The 26,023-nt window shown below is 41.3% G+C and overlaps 1 protein-coding gene across 2 annotated transcripts in view; it reads left to right on the plus strand.

Moving 5' to 3' along the window:
* The window catches only part of Galnt5 (polypeptide N-acetylgalactosaminyltransferase 5), a 42,637-nt gene extending 19,115 nt beyond the window's left edge, over nt 1–23,522 (plus strand). For both annotated transcript variants that reach the window (XM_059259145.1, XM_059259146.1), the window contains exons 4-10: nt 9,029–9,164; nt 9,709–9,828; nt 10,518–10,635; nt 12,091–12,414; nt 16,556–16,636; nt 18,923–19,084; nt 22,829–23,522. In XM_059259145.1, the coding sequence (XP_059115128.1) occupies nt 9,029–9,164; nt 9,709–9,828; nt 10,518–10,635; nt 12,091–12,414; nt 16,556–16,636; nt 18,923–19,084; nt 22,829–22,969 (1,082 nt within the window). In that variant the 3' untranslated portion in view covers nt 22,970–23,522. The remainder of the gene's footprint in view (nt 1–9,028; nt 9,165–9,708; nt 9,829–10,517; nt 10,636–12,090; nt 12,415–16,555; nt 16,637–18,922; nt 19,085–22,828) is intronic.
* The last annotated feature ends 2,501 nt before the right edge of the window (nt 23,523–26,023 follow it).

The following is a 26,023-nucleotide window of genomic DNA, read 5'->3' on the forward strand; positions in this document are numbered from 1 at the left end:
AGACTGTCTCACTCTTCATTATACTAAGATATTGACAACTAAATATCCACTTTGAGGGTTGAAAGTAACTTGTGGTTTACCCTCTGCTTCCAAAGATTAACCTAATTTTACACAGTGATTGAGCATATACTGCTGACCCTTGCTAGAATCAGTTATTAGAATGAGAGCTCACAAAACAACTTTTCTATATTTCTTCCTTTTTTAAGCCACCATCTTTATGTAGTAGAGATCCCTCCAAGACCCCATGTCTTTCCCTCTCCTTTCTTCTCTTCTCCCCTCTCTTCTTCTACCCTCTTTCTAACCTTCTCTTCCATCAAATTCCCTTGAGACTCTGTTTCTTTGGAAATTCCATGTGAATATCTGACCACCATTCTTCTTAAGTGCTCAAACTGTCCAGAATTTGACTACTCTAAGCAAATGTAAACCTGAGATTTTGTAACCGAATCCCTAAATATTCAAAGACTTCAGAATCATTTAATTCTCAGGTCCCCACATCTCTCTTTCCTGAAGCTGCCTCTCTTTTTCCCACAGTTATTTCTGTGGTTCCAAAGAGCACTACACTAATTTCCTTGTCTCTTTTTACTGTTGTGGGGTGACTGGAAGGTGAATCCTTTCTGTCAGCCAGTGTTCTAGAAATGATAAAACATTCAGCTTCAATTTTACATCTTTCTATGGAAGGATCTGTGCCCCACAGTAATAACAGATTTTGTAAATCAGATGTCACTCTATAGCCTCCCATACCCACTGACTTAATCCTTATAGTGCCTCTGTGAAACAGGTCCGGTCATTCTCTCAAGCTGATGAGGGTAATATATGCATCTGTACCCAGACACCTGAGTCCAGAGTCAGTATTTTCATCTACCACTATTCTTTGTTGCCTATAGGTGCCACTCAACCTCTGAAAGCCCTGGCAGTGCCAGTGCCCACCAGCTTAGACTTAATAAATTCTCATGATGGTGCTCACTGCAGTCTTATTTTCTTGTTACTAGACATCCCAAACGTTCTTATCATCCCAACGGTTTGCTAAAATAAAACTTGACCTCTTTGTGCATTAGTCAGGATTCTTTACAAGAACAGATCTGGTACTGAACATATGGTAAAGGGAGATTTATTAGATGGCCTTACACAACACAGTCTGGGTAGTCCAACAATGGCTGATGCACACAGAAGAGGCTGAGGACACAGTAGATGCTCAGTCAATAAGGCTGAGCATTTCAGTGGTCCCAGTCTGTCACTGAAGGCCTAGAGAATTCCTGGAGAATAACTTGTTGTATTGCTGACTTTTCCTGAGGAGATAAAACACAGAATCTACTCACCTCAGATAAGAAGCTCATGAAACATACCATCAAAATCCAATTTAGTGAACCAATGAGTTTTACCAGTTTTACTTACAGGTTTAGGGGTGAAGGGTTACTTAAAGGAGCAGAAATGACTCCAAGACAGCTGCATCACCAAAGCCCACTCCAGCATGGGTGACAGATCACAAAAGGTAGGAGCTTGTATTACCCAGCACAGCCTACAGGCATCTTAAGAGGTTTAGAGTGTCCTTTCAAGGTAGCTCAACTGGTCTGAGTCTCTTCAAGGCAGTTCAGTTGGTCTTTGTCTCTAGACAGTTCTCCTGGCCTCTGCTTCTTCCAGGCAACTGGATATGTCTCAGTCAGTCTCCTCTCAGCAATTTTCACTATTTGTATACTTTTAGTAATGGGGGGGGGGCAGTGAATCTGATCAGTTTCAGGAACTTCCTGAAGCTATTTGTACTGTTTAATTCCTGTTTTAAGGAACTTTCCTGCAGTATTTCACCTCCCCTTAGAACACCCCTGTTATTTTACCTCCCTGGAAACATCCTCTCTTAAGACATCTCCCTTCAAGATAGATGGTTTTAATCTCAGAGGAAACTACTATACAAGACTGGCTGACAGTCCACATTAGAAATCCAAAGAAACTGGGTTCTGATACTAGCAAAGAAATGCAGCAGCTGCAGCAGAGTCGATAAACTTACTAGCAAGATTGGAGTGATCGGGCAAAAAGCAAAGCTCCCTTCTTACTACTTTTGTCTGGACTGCTACTAGAAGCTGATGCCCACATTAGGGTCAGTGTTCCCACTTCAATTAACTTATCAAAGAAATTGCCTCACAAGGTACCCAGCAGATGGCTATTTGGATGATTTCTGATCCAGTCATCATCCAAGATTAACCATCACATTTTATAATAGAAATTTTAAGTGAGCAACAAATGTATCACGATAAAATTGTCATTATGGTGGTTGCTAAGTTTTTTAAAATTGGTATTTATTCTTATATACTAATTATAATATTAAGGATTAAACCCAGGGCCTTGTGTATGCTAAGTGCATGTGTTACCACTGAGCTGTGTGCCCAGCAGTGACTTTACTTTTTGCCGCACATTCACTATGAAATCTTTATGCATCTATATCATTTACATTGATTGTGCTTGTCCCCCATCATCCTCACCTGGCAGACTATATTTGAAAAATTAAATGTCTTTCCAAGCTTAATTTCCTTAGTAAAGTAAATCTGTGAATAATGCAAAAATATGACAGTTAAGAAGTAGTTTAGGAAACGAAGTTATCAGCTGGTATGTGGCTAAAGAACATTCACATGTACAAGCGTTGAGTGCAGATGTGAGCTTGGCACTTTCAAAGCAGAAGAGGAGTTCCTAGGTAGGTGCTGATGAGATCTGACCAGAAAAGAGAGTGCTAAGAGGTTCATTTGGAAGAAAAGCAAAAATGGAACTTCTGTACAGTTCTGTGTGCCAGGTAAGAAATGTTAGAAAATCAGTGAAGGTCAGTGACTAGAGAGCTAAATTGTCTGATTTGCATTTTAAAAGCCCAGGATGACCTCCATATAGAAAACGCGTGTCAGAGAGATGAAAGAAGAGAAGTGGAGGATTCAGTTAGGAGGCTATTACAGTTGTCCTGGACCAGGGAGGAACAAGGCCAGTTGGAGGAACAATCAGACTCATAATTTACACTGGGCATGGACGATACAGGATACACCATCAAATAAGACATAATGAGAGGGGGAATCAGAGGAATCAAAAATTAATATTAAAAAAATAAAACACCCTTGAACTGCAATCAGGTGGATATTGGGGCCAGAACTAAAGGGACTACAGTAAGTTCTTACACAGCACACATTGACTTTAAAATGAAAATTAGACATTCATGTGGAGAAAACTAATGAACATATCATGAAAAGCATGCTGCTTATCAATGAGATTTCTCCCAGCCTGCACAGAGAACAAAGTATGCTGGCAATGGCCTCCCAAATAGCCCAACTATTAGACAGTTCTGTGGGAGGTCGGGCTCTCTTCAGCAGAATTTGGTTAAAAACAATGGCAATTGGTTACAGTTCTTTCCATAAAATTCTGTCTTTGAGTTTAGTGAATCCAAATGTAAAAATTTAAACTTGTGTCTCACATTCATCAGAACCCCTGAGAACATTGACTCAGTGTTAACATAGTAAATGTCGAACTCTTTTGACAATGGGTTCTGTTAAGAAATAAACTTTATATCACAACCCAGTTACATATGTAAATTCATATATAATCACAGAAGAAATTTCATCAAACAGCATGGGCAATGAGGTCTGTCTTCCTCCCTACATTACTGAACAGTACCATGAAACTGACTGACTGCTTCCCTAAGGGTCATAGATCTCGACCTGGGAAACCCCAGCTAGGTGCATTTTAATTGCTCACTACTTACTAGTAAGAAATTCTGCTCAAGGAACCTAAAAAGGACAAGTTTGCCATCTCTAACTTTTGAAGGACTACCCCATTGTAAATCATAATACAAACACATTTAAGATACAATTTTGTAAATGGTATATAAAATCACAGGTCCATTTTAACACTTAAAATAGTTGTGTATGTATATACAACCAGCCCTCCTTACGTATAGTGTTGCATCCATGGATTCAACCAACTGTGGATTAAAAATATGTGAAAAAATTCATTTGTACTAAACATATACAGACTGGTTTTTCTTGTCATTATTCCCCAAATAGTTTAGTCTCATAACTATTTACATAAGATTAGGTATCACAAGTAATCCAAGGATGGTTTAAAGTATACAGAAAATACTACACTGTTATATATAAATAAGCACATGAGAACAGTATCATGAGGACGCCTGGAACCAACGCCTCGTGGATACTAAGGGATGGCTGTAATGATTTAACAATGGAAGGGACCTTGGCAGTTTGAAGCCAAGGAGTGGCACAAAGTCACACCATGCAAGAGTTCACAAGAAGGGTTTATTGGGGGAGGGGGTGCCAAGGAAGCCTCCAAGCAGGGGTGAAAGGACCAGAAGAGAAAACAAACTGGGAGAGAAGGTACTTGCTTTTCTCAAGGAAATATAGCGCATGCGCATAGGGAGAGTGCCTGACCAGTGGCCACTGTGGCCACAGTATAGCATCTTGGAGGCTGGTGATGAAGTGTCCTGCTGTCCCCTGGTCCTTCCATGAAGGCAGGCCAGTGTAAATGCCTGAATATTAACGATGACTGCATATATAAAACAGTAAGTAATAAGCTAATAAATTCTTTATCAAATTGCTTCAAAGATTCAGGACATTTATTTTCACTCCATGTTCTCATGCCTTGTGGATGACATGGTGTGAGAACAACACTTTGGGCAGCATGTGGGAGGCCTGTGTCTGTGAGCTTGAAAAGCAGAAAGTTTTGCCACCACGATAGGATTGGTAGCATCCTAAGGATTAACCCTGGCTTCTGGAAGTGAGCCTGATACCTGCCCTGAGTTCTACCAAGAATATACTTCAGCGAGTGCCTTTGGACGGGGCTTTCTGGCCTACTGTGCTTATCCTTCTCATTCCCCTGTGCATTTTCCAACCCCGTGAACAGTCAGAGGTTAGAAACTGCACATGTTCTGAAGACTCCTCGAAAACCAGAGATGCTTCAGCCAAAAAGCTAAGAATTGAGAAAATGAGTTCAGTTTCTGACCGGCCACACCATCTCTGTCCACAAATTATTTGCCCAATGGGATTCCAAGGAAAATCATGCAGCTGACAAGGATCAGGCTAGACAGTCAAAGACACAATGTAATAAAATTATAACAGACTGCACTGGCTGCTTGTGTGTGTCAGCTTGACACAGCTAGAGTCTTCAGACAGGAAGGAGCATCAGGTGAGGAAATGCCCCCATGAGATCCAGCTGTAAGGCATTTTCTCAACTAGTCATCAATGAGGGAGGGCCCCGCCCCCACCCATGTGGATTATACCATCTCTGTGCTGGTGGTCCTGGGTTCTATAAGAAAGCAGGGAATCCATGGCTGATATGTAAAATGAAATTAATTATAAAATAAAAACATGTAAAAAGAGAAAGAAAGCAGGCTGAGCAAGCTATGAGGAGCAAGCCAGTAAGCAGCACTCTACCATAGCCTCTGCTTCAGCTCCTGCCCCCAGGATCCTGTCTTGTTTGGGTTCCTGTCCTGACTTCCTTCAGTGATGAACAGCAATGCTGAAGTGTAAGCCAGATAAACCCTTTCCTCCCCAACTCACTTTTTGGTCATGGTGTTTTGTTGTAGCAATAGAAACCTCAACTAAGACACAGACTCTCCCCCCCCACCCCCCACCCCCGCCGGAGGTTTAATTAGCTGCTTTTGAAATCTGAAAGGATTATCTACAAAATAACCAGTAGCTAACAGTCCTCTTGCCATTAACAATGCCCATGGTGCCCTTCTCTTTGGCTTTCTTTTTCTTCTGGTCATTCTCCTTCACCCATTTCAGGAAGCTGTCTCAGCTCTTAGAGAGCTTGATGTGCTCAATTTGCATGTTAATTCTCTTGACAAGAATCTTGCCCTTAACTTGCACCTGGGTTCAGCTGAGGCACCAGCCCGCCCCACACAGAGAAGCACACTTTGTGAAGACTAATGGGAAGGAGCCTGAGCTGCTGGAGCCCATTCCATATGAATTCATGGCCTAATGTACAAAAAGAAATAAAAGACATGGACTGTAAAACAAACAAACAAACAAAAACAAAAACAAAAACAAAAAAACAATACCCATGGTGCCTTCAGAGCTCAGGACCTCTGAGTTTAATGTAGCATGAATCTTAAAAGTTCTTATTAATAAAAATAAACCCAAGGCCAGTTATTGGGTGAATACTGGAAGATCAGAGAAACAGAACAAGCCACAGCTTCCTCACCTCGCCAATTCCTCGTCTGATCCTGTTTCCTTAGACTGGAAGCCTCTGAGTCCTCATCCAAATGGATCTCAGCTGAACTGCTTCTCGAAAGCCTGAAAGCTTAACCAGCTAAAAGCTTCTAGTTTCTGGTCTTCACGCCTTATATACCTTTCTGCTTTCTACCACCACTCCCTGGGATTAAAGGCTCACTTCTTGGGATTAAAGGCGTATGTCACCATGCCTGGCTGTTTCCAATGTGGCCTTGAACTCACAGAGATACAGACGGATTTCTGCCTCTGGAATGCTAGGATTAAAGGCGTGAGTGCCACCATTTTCTAGCCTCTGTATCTAGTGGCTGTTCTGTTCTCTGACCCCAGATAAGTTTATTAGGGTGCACAATATTTTGGGGAACACAATACCACCACAGTTTAATTCACATGAAAAGGTTAAGTCAATTAGTTGCTCACTAAATGAGGACTTTGAAAGGCCCAAGTAGGATGTCAACATTTCATGGGCAGGCAAGGGACAATTAAATTATTACTAAGAATTAGTCACCAAAGAAAGGTAGGCCATACTGCAGGGCAACTCCCCCATGAGAATCAAGGGTTGGATTCTCAATCACTCCATGACAAGTCACTTAGCAAAATTATTAACATTGGAATGAGCATTCATAGGCTCAGCTAACGAACTTCAAGTAACATCAAACTCTGGGCCTACTCCAAGGTTTCCTGAAAAGTACCAGAGGGCATCATTCAATAAATGCCACCAGCTTGTTTCTGCTGCAGGTTTAAAGCAGGTTTCTGCCATATCACTTAAAAGCCATGAAGTAAAATCAAATGGCAAGCCAGTGTCATGTTCCTCAAGAAACTCTAAGCACAGTGCTCTAGCACTAACTACTTGATGAAGCAGCACTGTCCACTCATGGGACAGGGTGCCGTGGTCATGAAGGAGTTAAAGGTATTTGGCCCACTGAGTGGTTTGAGGTTAGCCTTTTTAATTTTACATTATTTTATTGATGCTGTTGTTAATAAAGCCCATCTCCAAACAATCTAGCAACTAGTACTCAGCCCTAGAAACCAGGAAATTATGCCAGGTTACAACAAAGATTGGGTTAAGTTACTCTGAATTTGAGTTTGAGCAATTCACAAAAATAAAAGGCCCATTTGTGAAAAGATTGAGTTTTAGGTGGATCTTAGAAATCTGCCGTAGGGAAAAGCTCAAAGGACCCAAGTTGTTTGTGTGTGACTAACTTCAGGGCGCTCCCCGTTTCCTCGTGCCTCTCAGCCTCTCTGCAGCAGCATGGCTGCGCACTTTGCACCGATGATCCCACCACAATTAGAAACACTACCAGGAGCCAGCTATGTAGGGAACTCCTTGATTCCTTATCTAACACAATCCTGAGACTTTATTTTAAAACAAAGTATCTGAAAGTGCAGCAATGGCATCCGGGTGTAGGAGAGTCTCCTCATGCCCCAAATAAAGCAGTACAAAATTCCAAAAATACGTTTTCGGCAGGTGCATCTTCCCTCAGGTTCTGGCAACAAATGAATGAGAATATTAATGAGGTAAGATCTGGGCCAGGTGGGGAGTGAATGCAGATTTGGATTCCCGTCATGAGCTATGGAATGAGTTGTTTTATACTATTACATGGCACCCTAGGTGAATTACCTTGGGAAGTTACCTGAGTTATTTGTTCCTCTGATCTTTTTCTCTTAAGTAGAAATGAGAATAAGTCTACGCTTCTGGTTCATAACAAAGAACAGATAAGACAACCAGGTAGAATACAGGCACTTCATGGTAAGACTTGATGCTAACTGTGCAGGCCTATACTGGAATGGTCAGGGAAAACACTAATCAGAATAAAGGGACCTCATCAGAAGACTGGCCTTGGGGCATATCTGTACAGCATTTTTTTTTTTTTGATTAATGATTAATGTGTGTCTTAGTTAGGGTTTCTCTTACAGCAAGGAAACACCATCACACAAAAAGCACGTTAGAAAGAAAAGGATTTATTTAGCTTATGCTCCCAGATCACAGTCCATCATTGGAGGAAGTCAGAATAGGAATTCAAGCAGAGCTAGAACTTGGAGGCAGGAGCTAATGTAAAGGCCACAGAGGGGAGCCATTTATTGGCCTACTTCCCAGGACTTCCTCAGCCTGCTTTCTTATAGAACCCAGGACCACCAGCCCAGAGAAGCACCCCAACACACAATGGGTTGGGCCATCCCTCACCAGTAACTAATTAAGAAAATGCCTTACAGTCAGATCTTATGGAGACATTTTCTCAATTAAAGTTCCCTCCTTTCAGATAACTCTAGTTTGTGTATCAAGTTGACATAAGACCAGCCAGCACAGTGTGGGAGGATACATCTCACTGTGAATGGTACCACCCCAGGGCATAGGTCCTGAGTTGTACAGGGAAGCAAGCTGAGCATGTCAGTAAGGGTGTTCCTCTGTGGTTTCTGCTTCAAGCTTCTGCCATTGAGTTCATGCCTTGGCTTTCATTAATGGCGGGCCACGATTGTATCTTTCAAGCCAAATCAACCCTTTCCTCCCCAGGACGCTTCAATCATGATTTTATCACAGCAGCAAAGCAGAATAATTCCAGTAGCTTATCAGTTATTTCTAAACGTAAGCGGTGCTTACTCCACAGAATCTCTATTCCTAAAATTTCTCCATACTGTTACAAAATGAAGTTCTAGGAACCAGGAATTCAGTGAGAAGAGAAGACACTCGAATTCAAAGTCATGCTTCTCAAACAGTCCCCAACACTTTCGAGGATGAAGCACATGTATTTGGTGTATCATACTGTATTGTCCAGTGTTTGTGAGTTTTGGTTTGGTTTGGTTTTATTTTTTCTCTGCAGGTGATGTGCTGACATTCCTAGACTCTCACGTGGAATGCAATGTGGGCTGGTTGGAGCCACTTCTGGAAAGAGTTTATTTAAATAGAAAGAAAGTGGCCTGTCCAGTAATCGAAGTCATCAACGACAAGGACATGAGGTAACACTACCACATCCTGACGTTGGAAAGCAGCAGAGAGTGCTGGGCCTCACATGTGCTGTGTTAAAACCTACTTACACAAATGGGGGGAACACATGAGTGATATCTTGGGATCAGAACCTATCTCTATTTGGCCAGTACACCAATTTTTTTATCTGTTAATCAATCTAGCTGCTCATTATCAAATTCTTCCCCTTTGATAGTCAGTTGAACTCCCAAATATTTATTTTTCTCAGGTTTCTAGTCATACCCTTTTTGGAAGCTCTATACATTCTTCTAAGTTGTCATTTCTTCCTCTAAAATGGCCGCTATTGACAGAAAGATGAGTGTAAGTTGAAAACAAGTGATCAAGCCAGCTAACCCCCGGAGCAAATCAGATCCATAAGATCTTCTGAGAGAACATTAAGAGGTGATGGTGCAGAATCATGTGTGTAAGCATCCATCCCACACCTCATCCAGTCATGGAGCTGTGTTAGTGAAGTCCATAGAGACACAGATAACCTTAGCATCTGAGATTTCATTTGTTTTGTTTGTCCTGACTTAGTTACATGACAGTGGACAACTTCCAAAGAGGTGTCTTCACATGGCCCATGAACTTTGGCTGGAGGACAATTCCTCCAGATGTTGTTGCAAGAAATGGAATTAAAGAAACTGACGTAATAAGGTAAGTGTGTAAAACTGAAGACTAGACAGTAGTCCCAAGTCCTTTTGTAAAGACAGAAAATAGGATAAAAAAAAAACAGTTATACTCTATCTTCTGAAAACTGGCAAGAATTATAGGTATCAACTAGACATGATGGTACATACCTGTAATCTCAGTACTTAGGGGGCAGAAGCAGGAGGGTAGCATGTTTAAGGGTAGCCTGGGCTACAGTAGTAAGCCTGTCTCCCTCTCTCTCTCTCTCTCTCTCTCTCTCTCTCTCTCTCTCTCTCTCTCTATATATATATATATATATATATATATATATATACATATATATATACATATATATATATGTATATCCTTAGCAAAGCTTTGTGAGAAGTTAGTTTGCTACCCCCTTACCTCCAAATTCAATTTTAAATGCACCTGATTTAGCCCTGACACAGAAGAATCCAGAATAACCCTGGGATTTGTGTAGAACACACTGACAGAGAAGAATCCCAGCCCCACCCACATCTTTGTGCGCCCTGATTAAGCTCAGCCCCTGCGAACCAGAAACTTTTCACTAAAGCGAAGCTGTGGGCTCCATCCCAAGACCTCCCCCTACCTACCCAGAAATGCCTCCAATCTCCCACACAGACACAGAGGACCCACTCTAGGAGTTAAGCTGCCATGGGGCAAAAGTGTAACACAATCCTTTCTTTTTGTAGGTGCCCAGTCATGGCAGGTGGATTATTCTCCATTGATAAAAGTTACTTTTATGAACTTGGAACTTATGACCCTGGTCTTGATGTTTGGGGAGGAGAAAACATGGAACTGTCATTCAAGGTATTCACTACTAAGTCTGACTTCCTTCGTTCCTTCGTTCCTTTGTTCCTTTGTTCCTTCGTTCCTTCCTTCCTTCCTTCCTTTCTTCCTTCCTGTCTGTCTGTCTTTCTGTCTGCTGTCTGTCTTTCTTTCTGCCTTTCTTTCTTTCTTTCTTTCTTTCTTTCTTTCTTTCTTTCTTTCTTTCTTTCTTTCTTTCTTTCTTACAGTTAAATGTTCATCATTCTGGGGGCAGGATAGATGGCTCAGTTGCTAAAGAGATTGGCACACAAGCATGAGGACCTGAGTTCGGATCTCATGTAGAAAGCCATGAACAGTGACATGTATCTGTGAGTTCAGGTACTCTTGTTGAATCAATGAGTTCCACCTTCAGTGAGAGAAACTGTCTCAAAAGTTAAGGTGGAGAGGAATTGAGGAAGACCCTTTCTGTTGACCTCTGACCTCCATATACATGTAAACATTCACAACAAGCACAACAACATATGGACACAAACACACACATGAGTGTTTATGATTCCCAAGTGGCTTCACTTTACCAATACAGCCACATATGTGACTGTGACTGAGAAGACATTTCACCATGACCCAGGTTCTATGGATTGACTGCTTCATTTCCCAGGCTTAATTTGGAAGAATCAACCACTGTTATAAAACTGTTGGAACTAATATTTCACAACAGTGTTTCTATGTCTAATTATGGGGTGGTTACTTTCTTTTTTTCTGCACAAAAGCTATGGGATTCATACTTAATAAAAATTACTTTGGGCTTCATCTGTGACATACAGTGACTTTCTTGGAACCATTCTCTGATACACTGGGAGCAGTCGAAATATCTGCAGTGGGGTGATCTTGAGAACACAAATGACAAAGAGTCCCTCCAGTGAAGGCCACCAGCAAGCCAGGTGTGTGGCACACTGCAGCATCTTTGGAGCCTGCAACGCAGTGACTTAGATCAGCATTGACTCATGGCCAAGAAAGCCTTAACAAGAACAATAGAACACCAATACCAGCTTCCCTATGCGGCTGGCTGTTCTATGTTCACATGGGTGTAAGTTTGGAGGTCCTAGCAATGAATAGTTTTGAGTTGGGCACCACAAGCCTACAGGTCTCCCAAAGGAGGTGATGAAATGGACATCCATAACCTCTCCCTGATTCAACCCAAACAGGAACATGTGTTATATATTTTATATATTGTCATTCTGTAAAGAGTTCTTTAGAAAAGAGATAAAGAGAAGTTTTACATAGATGGTTAGGAAGGGGAAGTGAAAGGGGTCCAGCTTACACAGAGCTACATAAACCTACTGAGTTTCCTCTTCTATGGTGAAAGTGTTTCTGAGTTGGAAGTTCCACTTTTAGCAGGAAGAGGAGTATCTCCAGGTAGTATCATGGCATTGTTACTTGTCTATGATTTCTGAACTACCATTTGATAATCAGTGCTTCTCACTCGCTCCTTCCCAGGTCTGGATGTGCGGTGGTGAAATCGAGATCATTCCCTGTTCCAGAGTGGGCCACATATTCCGAAATGACAATCCCTATTCCTTCCCCAAAGACCGCATGAAGACAGTGGAGCGGAATCTGGTGCGGGTGGCTGAGGTCTGGCTTGATGAGTACAAGGAACTCTTCTATGGCCATGGGGATCACCTCATAGACCAAGGGTTGGATGTGGGCAACCTCACCCAGCAAAGGGAGCTGCGCAAGAAGTTGAAATGCAAAAGTTTCAAGTGGTACTTGGACAATGTCTTTCCTGACTTGAAGGCTCCTGTTGTGAGAGCTAGTGGTGTGGTAAGTTATGGCCACTTAAAATCTTTCTTTGCAAAAACAACACAGAAACTCGTTCAAACATGCTTAGAAAAGAACAAAGTAATATACTTTAAGCAACAGGCACAAAAGCCACTGAGACAAAGTATAAATGGGAGTTGTTAGAGGTGAACTGAGGAAGTCTGTCACGTGGTCATGCTAACTGATCACTAAATATCACTTCAGGATATAGCCTTCATCTTTTCCTTTGGAAGTTGATGTTGAATGGAGGGCACAGAAAATAAGAAGTGAAGTATGAATATAGAATATGACGGCTCTTGTAAAGGAACAGGCCAGGGAGGCTGACTCCTTTTAAAGGCATGTTGTCAAGAAATCCTTTCAGAAGGTTTGAAGCCAGGCCTGAGACACGGTGCTGACCCAGCCCTGAGAGGTGGAGGCTCAGCTCCTACACAACTCAGGACAGGCTGGAGGCAGAACAGATACAGAGGGGTGAATGGGATTGTCAGGGTGTGAATGGAGAAATGTAGCGTAGAGAATTGAGAATTGGTTCACGCGGGTCCTTGTGGGTAATTTCCTTCCTGTACTCCCTTTATCAATAGGGCCCAATGGAAATACAAGCTTTAATTTGGGTTTTTTTGAAAAGTTTTGTTGAGAGGTTAAAAATAAAATAAAAAAAAAATCAAGGCACTAAGGGAGGTTTCACAAAGGGTGAAGTGAAGCAAATAGTTTGAACGGGGCCCAGTGCAAACAAAACTTCAAGAAGTTGAGACCCTGGGGTGAAGCCCTGAGTCCACTCGGGCGTGCAGCTTCCTATGATGGCCTGTGATTGGAGCTCACACTTACATTTGTGTTTAGTCTCATATTGCTTTTCATATTTATTTACAAATATTCCCAGTGGTTGTTGTTGTTTTCGGTCATAGCCCTGCCCCCTTGTGTTCAGGAAGATCCCTAACTTGCCTGTCAGTATGTCTGCTTTCTCAGAACACCCATCTCTGGCTCTTCCTAGGAAACAGATGTATAAACCAGCCTTTCTCCCAGCCTGTCAAGTCCCCGGATAACAAAGACTCAGGAAAAACTCTGTTGTTGTTCTCACCAGGGAAACCCAGGGAGGGTATCAAAAACAGAAAAGTAGTCTGAATATTTGTTTTGATTTTACAAATTTTAACCAATATAATGCACGTGATCTGGTTTATTTCTAACAAAATGTTGTGCACAGTTCACAAGAGTATAGCAGGAATTGGGGTGGGTCAAAGTAGCTATCACCTACTTTAGATAACTAAATAGGAAGAACAGCTTGGCCTTAGACACATCAGACATAGCACTTAGATGTTTAAATTCCATCCTCCTAACAAGGGTGACCACAGAAGGCTCAATGAATTTCTCTGAAGAATCTCAACAGCATTACTGAACTTTGGCCACCAGAGGGCGAAATAAAACTACCTTTTGAGTCCCCTGTAAATTACCACTGTCTTTGAAAAGCTCGCCTCACAAAAAAACAAAAAACAAAAAACCACGCCGGCAAAGACTGCACATACATTTCAAAGCAACCTCAACAGACCCTTTTCTTCCATTTCTGTTCTTTGCTGTCACATGTAGATAAATATTAAATGAAGACATCATCTGCTCTCTTCTGATAAGAGTGTCATTACCATTTTAAAAATTTGAGATTCCCTCCTGCACCCGATTAATATCAAATATAATTCGGTAGACCATGACAATCAGGAAAAGTGGCAAGAAAATAATATCTAACTTTTTGTTTCTTGCTTAACATTTTCTCATTCAACCTACACATCTAGAAATTTAAGTCCATTGAAAATTTTTTATTGTAATTTTTCATAGTCAATAATATTGAAATCAATAAACAGCCTCAACAGCAGTATTTGTCCTTTGAAGAACATTATTAACAAACAGCCTATGCCTAAGATTTAACAATTATGTAATTAAATATGGGAGTTCTCTACATTTGACATTGGGAAAATTAAATAATTCAACATAGAAAATATAAAATCTACACAATACTTGTTGTTGTTGTTATTATTATTATTATTATTATTACATTGAAATAGTTTACATGAAGGACCCACGAGGAGAAATTCTTGTTTATGCTCCAGTGCCTTCCAAGGCCTGCAGGATGGAACTGTTAGAAATGAAACAAACAAACAAACAAAAAAACAATGTAAACAAAATAAAACAACAACAACAAAACCATCTAAACTAAACCTTCCCAAACACTTTCTGGGCAATGTTAGTTGTTCCACCAGGAGTCCACAGTCAAATAGACCTGGGAAAGAACACACTGTGTGTCCTGAGCACCCGCTGTGTGTTCTCACTTGGAAGGCTCTGAGAAGTTCTGAGGGAAGGCAACTTGTTCAGCTGTGTTGGAGCCAGAGTTTTCCAAACTTATTTTATGGTAGGATAATTTCTGAATGATCCATGAGGACATGGGACTCATTTCTCTGATAGGACCCAAAGAACAATGAGGGTTTCCATTTCCTTCTTTGCAGTCCAGAATTGCTCTACCCCATGCACATCTGTTCTCTACCCCATGCACATCTGTTCTCTACCCCATGCACATCTGTTCATGCTCCCTGAACTTAGAGTACCATTGCATCTTTTCTGCATGCTGCTACTGCTCAGACCTACTGATGGCGGATGTGCCTGTATTTGCCATTTGAAGCTGTGAATGGAACATTTTGAAGATTTTCTTTTAATGGAGATCTGTCCCTCTAGAATTGCTTTGTGTCCTCCTGTGTCGGACACCTTAGAAATTATGAATCAGTAAAACTGCTGATATTTCCTTATATTCCTTGAAGGCCAGCAAGGGTTCCTAGCTCAAGCAGGTAGGACATACTTTTATTTCAAACCCAAATAAAGGTCAGCGTGTGACTTCACATTCTCAGAGAGAATCTAGCATCTTTGTTTCCTCTCTGTTCTAGTAGATGATCTCTTTTTCCTACTACCCATGGGCCAAAGGTCAGTTCAGGTTTTGTCTTTCTGAGGACGAGCTCAGTTCCAGTTCTCTGACTGGTACATGCCGACATCTCACACTCCCCACATGTTTCTGTGAGGACATTTCTTCCTACTTACAGATTCCAGTAATCCTTCTCATTGCTTCATTTGCATTTTTTTGACCCCACAAAGGACTCCCTACTTATCTTCAAGCTAAGCCTCGCTTTCACAAGTAGACACCAGCCTGCTAGACACCCTGCTACAAAATCTGGTGATCCTGTGGCCAACATGGCCTCCATTGTTACAGCACCTCAGAATTAGAGCTCTGTATTGGGGCCCATAAAAGCTGAAGAAACACAAACATGGTTACAACCTCCCAAGCTTAGCAGGCTTTCCTGGAACATGCATAATTTCTCCTCTACAGAGCACCTCCAGCAAACTGAAAAACCTAAACTGCATTATTAACCTACCTTCTTGTTAGTCCTGCCCGGAATGTCAGAGAAGGCATGGGAATCAACATTCTCTGCATTAGATGGTGATTGATGGAAAGCTTCCTCCATATTTGGCCCTGTAAATTCGTTAAAACCCTGAGTCTGCCAGAAAGGGCCTGTATGTTTGGCTCTGCTTTTGCTTTCCATGACTTCCCTGTAATGAGTCGTAGCTTGACTGAGTCATTAGAAAGAGTCTGACAGGGAATCAACCGGAATCTGCTGTTCTCTGAAGGACTCAATTTATCTAGGGTTCAGTGCCCAAGAAATCAGATCACTTAGAGGGGTCATCCAAGAAACCACAGCCCCTAACTCTTGGCTTGATGAAATTAGAGGTGTGTGCACTGACTTTTAAAATAGGCATTGGGATTCATTCAAGCCCCCCCCCCCCCCAAAAAAAAAGTCTCCTTCATTCCTGTAGCAATATTTGCTCACTTTCATTCAGCATTCCAGGAAGGAGTTAATGAGAAGCTGATGTTTGTTGCCACTCTGGCTGAATCACAGGCTGACACTGACAGATGGAAGCTGTGCTCTGACAGGATCACCGTTGTGTCTCTACTAGAGCTGTGACCAAGATAGTCAGTCATCTACTGCAAACTTTTGCTAATCTATTGACTGTCTATTAACCTTATGGCAGTCTACCCTCTACCTTCTATATGTGTCTGGATGCTTTGTTATACATTAAGATATGTTTGTTCTTAATGAGCATTTTGTATTCTGCTTCTTAGCTGGTGAATGTGGCCCTGGGCAAGTGTGTGTCCATCGAAAATGCCACAGCCACACTGGAAGACTGTGATGGGAGCAGTCAGGTAGGCTCAGCCTGGGTTCTCTGTCCCTCGGTCGTGGACAGGAATCATGACTGACATGCTTGTTGCTCACTTGACGATTGACCTCTGTCCAGGAGGAATCCATAGATGTCTAAATGTCAATGTAATCAATCGTCTGGTATAAGGAAGTGCCACTCGACAGAGAAGCAATGTAAAGGGGGAGGGAGGACTGTTGGCAATGAAGACATTGCTCCATGATGGATTTAGTCTTGACTTTTTTTTCTTGCGAAACTGGCTTAGCGTACATAGTCTTAAACTTTTGTAAGTAGCCGTGAAGACAGTGCCTAGCTTTAAAGCTGAAATGGACTGGCAACACACTGGGGGCTGGTAAAGACTACCTAATGCTTGGGACTCTATAAATATTGGTTGTCATGATACAGACAAAGTGCCTAAGACATGGCTGGCAGGATGGCTCAGTGGGTAAAGGTGCTTGCTAAACAAGCCTGCCAATGTGAGTTCAATCCCAGAAACCCACATGAAAGTGTACAGAGAGAAGCAGTTCTACACTACTCCTCTGACCTCCACAGACCGTCTGTGGCATACATGCCTACATATAAGTATCACACACGCACATGCACACAACAATAATAATAAAATTTAATGTTTATCAATGGGTAGAGACCATGTTTCTAAGCATCCATCTTAAGGAGCCCATTTTATTCTCTGATTACATTCCTCTCCTCCAGTATCTTAAGGGAGTGATGGACATGCCCTAAACTATGAACCTTGATGGGAAGCCTTTTAGCAAAGTAATCACAAAATCAGAGCACGTGAGTAAGAGGGAGTGGAGTGGGGCCAGGAAAAACAGAGAAGGACTACTCCTGCCATGCTGGAGGTGAGCTCCAAATGATTATGCCTCCCCCTCCAGCATCTGTACCCCACATGGGAATGCTATCTGCTTTGGATGCTAAATAGGATTCACAGGAACACTGATTCATGTGTACAATTCAGCCTCCAGATTGTGGATCGTGCTTTGATAGACAGATCATTTTGTGATGATGGCCTCATCTTACTGTCTTACTTATTTGTCCTGATATAAGCATTGTGGTTTGTACCTTGAAGCACACCCCATTTCTACATCTTAGTCCCAAGCTGCCCCGAGAATAGAAGACATATCTGTCAGTATAATTCTGCTGTGGATTGTAAACCTGAAGCCAAGGAAACATTTTCATAATTAGGAAAGAGATAAAATGATAAGTTTAAAGAATCAACTGAAAAAATGAATTTCACTTATTAACAATTCACAATGGAGATGGTCATAAATTATAGAAAAACCAACTGTAGAGTTAGTTGAAAATATATGAAAATAGTCAGTTCTCTAATCTTTTAAAACTATCACCATAGGAACTTAGCATACCTGTAAAATCAATATTTCACCAGAAATTCAGCTTTTGCTCTTGAATACCAATGACTTGGGAAGGTAAGACCAAAGTATGCATAGTAGAGCCACTACATTCCAGAAAGTTCCATCACAGTTTAGCTCTGTTGCTCCTTTTGAGTTTCTCTTACTAGTGGTTTGTTTGAATAACAAAAAGGACAAGATGTAGAGGAAGTTAATTTGGTTGAGGCAGAACTGATGAGGTTTAATACCTGACTTATATTCATCTAGAACACTCAGAAGAAATGAAATACTCAGCTCCACCCTCAATCTCTGTCCCTTACTTAACTAGAAGTTTTCTTAGGGTTTTACTTTAAACCCTTTCTAAGGTGATGTCCAGCTTACCTTAGTCACTACCTGGCCTCCTATTCAGTTGTCTGTCCTTTGTTCTCAGACACGGATACTCCCACAAATCACCTTGAGAGTTTGGTAGGGTAGACTCTGACTCACAGGGCCCATGATGGGGCCAAGAGTCAACATTTCTGGGTAGCACGATGTTGGTTCGGGGACTACACTTTGAGTGGCAGGATTTGCCACCATGTCTTTAAGATAACCTTTCAGTCTAAATTAAATCCCAACTTAAGCCAGTCATGGTGACACAGACCTGTGATTCTGTCAGGGAGGCTGAGGTTAGAGAATCACAATTTTAGCACTTGCCTGGGCTACAGACCTAGACACCTGAAAATCACTACAGAAGCCAAAAGAGGTAGATAGTCTTGCTACCCAACATAACAATGAGAAATATGACAGTGGGCAGGTTAAATAACACACATACTCATCAGATCAGGGCATCTACCCATGGTCTCACCTATTGCTGATGAAAGTCTTTGGCAACATCCCCTGCCCCTGCTTGCTATCTGAATGGCCTTTCCTGTGCCCATTCTCTACAGCTTCAACAATTTAACTATAGCTGGGTAAGACTTATTAAGCATGGAGAGTGGTGCATGGCGCCCGTCACTGATAAAGGATCCCTGAGACTCCAGCCATGTGATAACAGAGACAACAAGCTCAAGTGGCTGCACAAGTCAACCTCGGGCTTTCGTCCAGAGCTGGTAAGCAGAATGCCTGTGCCATCCCTTTCCCACCAAGCCAACTTGCAATCCAAGGGGACAGAAAACTCTGAATATCAGCCTCCTCAGCTAGAAGCCTTAAGTGCTGTTTATTATAATAGAGGCAGTAAAAGGTTCACTCAAGGACACAGAGAGCATTTCTGTAAATTTTTAATGTTTTGTTTTTAGTTTTGGTTTTGTTTGCTTTTTTTTTTCAAAATGGATTTCAAATGAGTGATTTAAATCGAAGGCACTCTTTTCTTGCCATTATATTGCTACCACCATCTTAGATTCTAAAATTCATTTAAATCAATCAGTAATGCCATGTGTATTACTGAAACCTATTCTAATTGGTTAACAGAAGAGCCTAGAGATGGAAGCCATGGAAAAAGCAAGAAGCTACCTGCTTCCTGCAACTGCTGTTGCTTAGAATGGTTCCAGCCCCCCTGGTGCCCTTCCTCCAAGAGAAAGGTCTTTTCCTCATCCCTGTGTGGCTCCACAGAAAAGACAACTGATTACAGGAGGCTGACTCTGTGTGTGTGTGTGTGTGTGTGTGTGTGTGTGTGTGTGTGTGTGTGTTGCCAACTTTGCATTTGGTGATAACACACCACCTGTTGAAAACAGGCCGGAGGTGACTGTTTCCAACACAGCTGTTATCCTAACAAAACACCCCAGTGTGACTGTATTTATTCTCAAAGTCCATCCAGTTTCTCTTGGTTGTGTTTGCTTAGGATTCAAGGTCATCAGCTTTGTCATAGAATCTTGAGGTACTAGGCCTAATCTCAGGTCACGACTGTCTTCTCAAGTTTCTGCCATCTCACTAGCATGCAGTCATCAAATGCCTTGCGGGCATTGGTGTTGTGGTTAGAGGTATCCTCTGAGCATGCCTAACAGAGATTGTCTTGACTACGTTAATTACTGTGGGAAGCCCCATCTTAATTTTGAAGGGGACTGTTCCCTCAGAAGGGGATCCTGGGCTGTGTGAAGCAGAGAATGTGAGAGCTATGTAACATTTGTCCCTCAGTCTCTGCTTCTTTACTGTGTAGGAGATGTGACTATTTCCCCAGCTCCCGCCAGTGTGAGTTCCCCCACAGTTGTGGGGTGTAACCTTGAACTGTGACTAAAGTCCACTGCTATCCCTTAGGTTGTTCTCCTCAGGATTTTATCACAGCAACAGAAAAAAAACAAGACCCAAGGCAATACAGAGATCATGATTCTGCCCAGAGATGGCTCCAAAGGAAACCCACTTTATTTTGGGGGTGTCCCTATCTGTTAAGTTGTCCTTCTTTTGCTGTCTCATTCAGTCATTCTCTTCCTACTCGGAGCCAAAATCAAAGCAAGACACTCATTCTCCAGTAGTATATTTAAATTTTTTTTTGGGGGGGAGGGGTTTTGAGACAGGGTTTCTTTGTGTAGCCCTGGCTGCCCTAGAACTCACTCTTGTAGATAAGGTTGGCCTCGAACTCACAGAGATCCACCTGCCTCTGCCTCTGAGTGCTGGCTGGGATTAAAAGCATGCGCCATCACCCCCCAGCTGTATATTTTAATGGGGGGACACTCTCTTCTTACTGATAAGGGTTATTATTGTCAGTTGATACTGCCAAATAGAGAATTATTAGTGTATAAAATTTTCTTTTCATTTCTTACGCTTTGGGGGAAATTTCACAATTATCTATCGACTAAATTATATCACACCTCCTACTTCTTTAACACTACACTGAGGGGGAAAGAAAGACAATGAAAACCAAAGCATTTCTTCTCTGAAGAAGTGACTCTTGGCAAGGATACACAGTGAGCAAGTACTTAAGAGTAGCTCTTCCCCAGTAAGCTGACTTGGAAGAGATAATTAACTAAGATAGCAGAAACTAGAAATCTGTCTGTGATGCACCACATAGCTGCCCTCTGCCATTTGGTCCCCTTGTGATGTGTCTAGATAGTCACAGAGGTGGATAGCCTTCTCTCTTTCTCTCTCTCTCTCTCTCTCTCTCTCTCTCTCTCTCTCTCTCTCTCCCTCTCTCTCTCTCCCCATCTCCCCCTTTTTCTTTTTTCTATGAACAGTTCTCATACAAACCTGCTGAAGTCCCTGGGTTTACTGACTATCACTTTAGAAAAAGGACCTTAAATCAGCAGTTCTCAATCTATGGGTCATGACCCCCAGGATTTAAATGACCCTTTCAAAGGGATCACCTAAGACGATCAGAAAACATAGGTATTTACATTATAATTCATAACAGTAGCAAAATTAGAGTTATGAAGTAGCAACAAACATCATTTTATGCTTGGGGTCACCATAACATGGGGAACTATATTAAAGGGTCGGAGCTTTAGGAAGCTTGAGAACCACTGCCTTAGACAATTAAAAAGGAAAAGATTGAGTCAGCTCCATTTTAGAGGTCTGAGTCCACCCTAGATTGGCCTTGTTGTTTGGGGCCTGTGGTAAGGCAATACATCACAGGAAAAGACTAGGTTAGAACATGGCTCCATTCATGACCGGAAAGTAAAGCAGAGTATAAAGACCACACAGTACTTATCACAGACACTGCCCGGTGACCTATGAATCTAAGCCTCAAACATCTCTCAAAGATTTCACTATCCCCCAACAGTTGTACCCTGGGGACCAATTCTTAACACATCTTTGGGGGAGGGGTGGCATTCAAGATACAACTGGAGCAGTCCCTGAGATATTTAAGTCTTAAAGAACAAGAGAAATGGAGAGAGACTGTGAATAACAGGAACCTCTTTCTTTTTAGAGTTTGATTCTAGATAACAATGACTTGTTAAAATTATAGACTGCTAAATTTGCATTGTAAAGTGCTCCCTAAGTTGGTCCATACCCCTACCCCATACTCTGGACTTTGCCACCCACTGAAAGTGTCACATTTGGAGCACAGCATGTAAGGCTTCCCTATTGCTGGTCCCTATGAGTCTATAGATGGGGAGGAAGTGATTTAGTTACCTCTGTCTTCGCCACAGAACACAGACAATGCTGAATGATTTGCTTCAAGGCCACCTACTTTGCATAACTTAAATAGATGCAAACATCGTATTTCCAAGGTTCTGTAAGAGTCATAATATTTGCTTTAGCATGAAAGTCTCCCCTGTTTGGGTTAAAAAAAAAGTATATTAAAATAGCTCATAATAACTAATCATGGTCATATTTATGGAAAATTGAGATTTATGAGTTAAAAATTATAAAGTAAATTATCTCTCACTTTTAATAAATATTGAACAACATTAAGGTCATCTGAAATACCCTCATCTTGTTCTAACTAAATCTGAATATTTGGCATTCTATATTGTCAGAGCTTAGGCAGGGAGATCACAAATAAAATGCGTCTAGCGTTTGCTAATACACATAAACATTCTAAGATGTGAGCTGGATTAATAAATTAATAAACTTGCTTCCTGTCATACTATATGATTTTTGCTTTGCCACCATCAATGAAGTAGTCATCCAGTATATTAAGTGCCAACCAGACTTCTTCCTTTAAATGATACAGTTATCAGCCATATCACTAGGGAAAAAAAATGACTGTTTGCTTCCTGCAGAATTAAATTTTTTCAGCTAGAGAAGCTGGATCAATTAGTTTGAGACAGAGACAAATTTGATGTTTTCCAAAGCTTGTGCTTATGTCGCTAATTTAATTTAAGAGAGTTCCTAGGAGAATAAAAATACAATTTGCTTATTCTGTCTTCGTATGTCAAGTTTAGTCTTGTAGTTCATTCCCATATCCTCTTTCTCTTCAGGTGGATCACATTGTTTTTGAAAACTATCAGCAGTTGTTATGTATGGAAGGGAATTTTTCTCAGAAGACCCTGAAAGTGGCCACTTGTAACCCAATGGAACCATATCAAAAGTGGAAATTTGAAAAATACTATGAAGGCTGAAGAGGAATGTTTTGTCTGGTTAACCCACCAGATTCTGTGAAAATCAGACCCAAGCTGGTGACTGTATTTCTCTCCTTAGTCGTTTAAATTTTCCATTTTAATAGCATTTAAATGGAAGATTTTTTTTTTAAGCACCGAAGGATAACTCAGGGAAACAGGCCACCACTGGACTAGAATTCTTCAGCTCTGGGTGGCCTTTGGAGGTGTCTATGCCATCCTCAGGGCTGTGGTGCATACTGCAAGTCTTCCTCACGTGCTTTCACAGGTAACCAGAATTGAAGACATATCATGATGTCATGATCATGACTGCTGTTGAGCAGTTCTTCTGGCCCATGAGTGGAGGTAAAACCATCCGGATTCTGCTTTCATCAAATTCATCTACATGGATTCTCACACTGGGAAGACTCAGCCAGCTTCACAGAGACACTTTCCATGTTTACCTGACAGTGTATAGCAGTACTGATAACTCTCCATGACCCCTCCTAATGGGGGTGTTGATCTGGATGACCAGAAAGTTTTCTTCCAAATCTGAAGCAGTAAGGGAAAAAATTAAGTGAAAAGGAAGAAGCCTTCATGTAATTAATTCTGTGTGTTCTTTCGGTTCATTCTGTGCTTTTTAATAATGCTACATTTAAAAACAAAATCTGGTCATAGCAGTAATTTTTTAGGTTTTTGTGTTTCTTTAATTTAAAGAAAGACAGGAGTTTGGGTGACAACACACTGTGTTAACTAAACTTGCACTTGATCATGGAACATCTCAACACAGAGTGAGAGGAGTTGATAAAATTAAGGCAGAAATGATACAACATGCCAAAGCAGGCATGGATTTAAAAGGAAGAAAAGGAGATGAGCAATTTGAGGAGAGAGTTGAGTAAAGTCTTGTCCCAGACTTGACAGAATAAAGAATGGAATGTGGTGCTTCTGAGGGGGAAAGACAGAGCAAAACCCTCACGTGGACCTGAGGCTAACACAGGCCAGCCATGGAAAGCTAAACGTTTCCTTCTCCAAAGTGAGCTCTCACATTAGATATTCCAGTCCTTAAGCACTGCAGAAGAAATCTTAGGGACCAGGGTCTACTATAATCCTTTTGGTAAGAAAGTTGATGTTAGGAGAAAAATTGCCCATCTGAAAACTCCTACAGACCAACTGGGGTGAACGGGGTAAGAATTCAGATCTCTAGGTGTGACTCATGCTATTCTTTCAACCCCCAGTTTGGTCTGAGTTTGCCCACTGGTGTTTGCTCCTTCAAAAGGAGAGAAGCCAACTTCCTTACTGAAGCTTCACCCCTTCAGACTGGCCATGCTTATTCTTACTGGTGAATTTAAATCTTTGTTCACATGATATTATGGTAAAACTGAGCATTTTAGTTCTGGTTTCCTATTTGACACTTAATTTTGTCTACCAATTAGTTACAAAAAAGCGTGACTATCAATGAATAATGGGAAAGGAAACATTTTTTCTTTACACATTTACAGCATATACAGTAAGTATATTTAAGATGTTTCATTCCAGTAACTGATGATTAGAGATGAGATAAGAGAATATTTTGAAAATGAGATAATTCTTTCCAAAATAGCCATATGGGAAGAAAAAAACAAAAACAAACAAACAAAACACACAAGTCTTTGCTAATGAACTAATTGAGTCAGTGACTAAACAGTACACTGAGTGATCCATGTCATTTTCATGTGACTGAGACACCTTGAACATCCCCCTGCCCACTGGTATATAGAGTTTCTTTTATCCAAGGACAGTTTCTTCAAAGAAAAATCAAGTCCTTTTAGCAACAGATGAGTCATGCTTTGGATAGACCCACCTTTGTAAGTGAAGAAAGTAAATGTTTTGTTGTGTTTTTTTTTTCCCAAGAAAACCTTCTGTGTAGTCTGCTCAATGTACTACCAAACTTTACCTTGAATACTCATTATATAAAGTTACCTCTGAGTACTGTCAGTAGAACAAAGGCTTTGTTTGAAACATCATGTATTTATTTAGTGGTAAAATTTCAACAAACTCTCTACCATACATTTTTCCACTTACCCTAAGATGCAAGGAATTAGTCATGAGTTAGGAATCTGTGTGGGCCTTGCCTTGAAAGTACTGACTGATTCTCAAATCTACTGCCAACGTTTCTTGAAGCATTATCTCCCAAATTTGTTTTTAGAAGACAAGAATGAGTGTATAAATCCTACTACGGCATCTTTTACATGTAATGACAAACCTTTGAGGGAACATTTTGTGGTCCAAGAGAATTCTTCGACAGGAGGATGGGTTATCAGGAGCTTCCCATTTCTTTGACTTGGCTTAGCTTATTGCCTTTTCTTAGAAATATGCCTATGCCTCTTATCAGCTTGAACATGGAATAGCCTTGCTAATAAGTTATAGAACTAATTGGATCAAAATACTAACTTCCTGAATGCTGGGAGTGCTTCCTCACCCTTCAGCGTGTACACTGGCTTTCTCTTTTCAACAGTTATGCAGACCCCACCCCCTCCCCTCCCGTGGGATGACACAGCTGTTGTTGCTACGGTGCTGTTTTATCACGAGCATCAAATTTGCTCAGTTCTGCTTGCTGACATTCAATTATCTGTCATTCACAGGACTGCAAAACCAGCCGTGCCATGATCGCAATGCATCATCAGCTTCCCCCGCACTACTTCGGAAGCATTCTTCTAGATATTAGAAAACCTTCTTTCTAGTGTTGGCTTAAAGATTGCAAAGGGTCATGGACATCACTTAGAATGGATAAGACTTCAACATTCCTAGCGTGTCCTAATTTCATGAATGGGCTTACAATGATTTTCAAGGGACTTTTGGGCAAGATAATGGGGTTGAGGGCTACTAGGTAGCACCAGCTTGCTTCTTGCTCAGACACTTTCACTTTTGTGTAGAACACAGCCAAATTGTCAGATCTTATGCAAAGACCCCAATAGCTCATATAAAAACCACAAAACTACAAGAAATGAAGGGAAAAGAGAAACTAATTATCATTGAGTGCATACACCCTCCTAGATTTTGTGTGTGCTCATCTTATTGGCACGTATACAACTTTCTTTC

The sequence above is a fragment of the Peromyscus eremicus genome, chromosome 4, assembly GCF_949786415.1.
Source record: "Peromyscus eremicus chromosome 4, PerEre_H2_v1, whole genome shotgun sequence".
NCBI lineage: Eukaryota > Metazoa > Chordata > Mammalia > Rodentia > Cricetidae > Peromyscus > Peromyscus eremicus.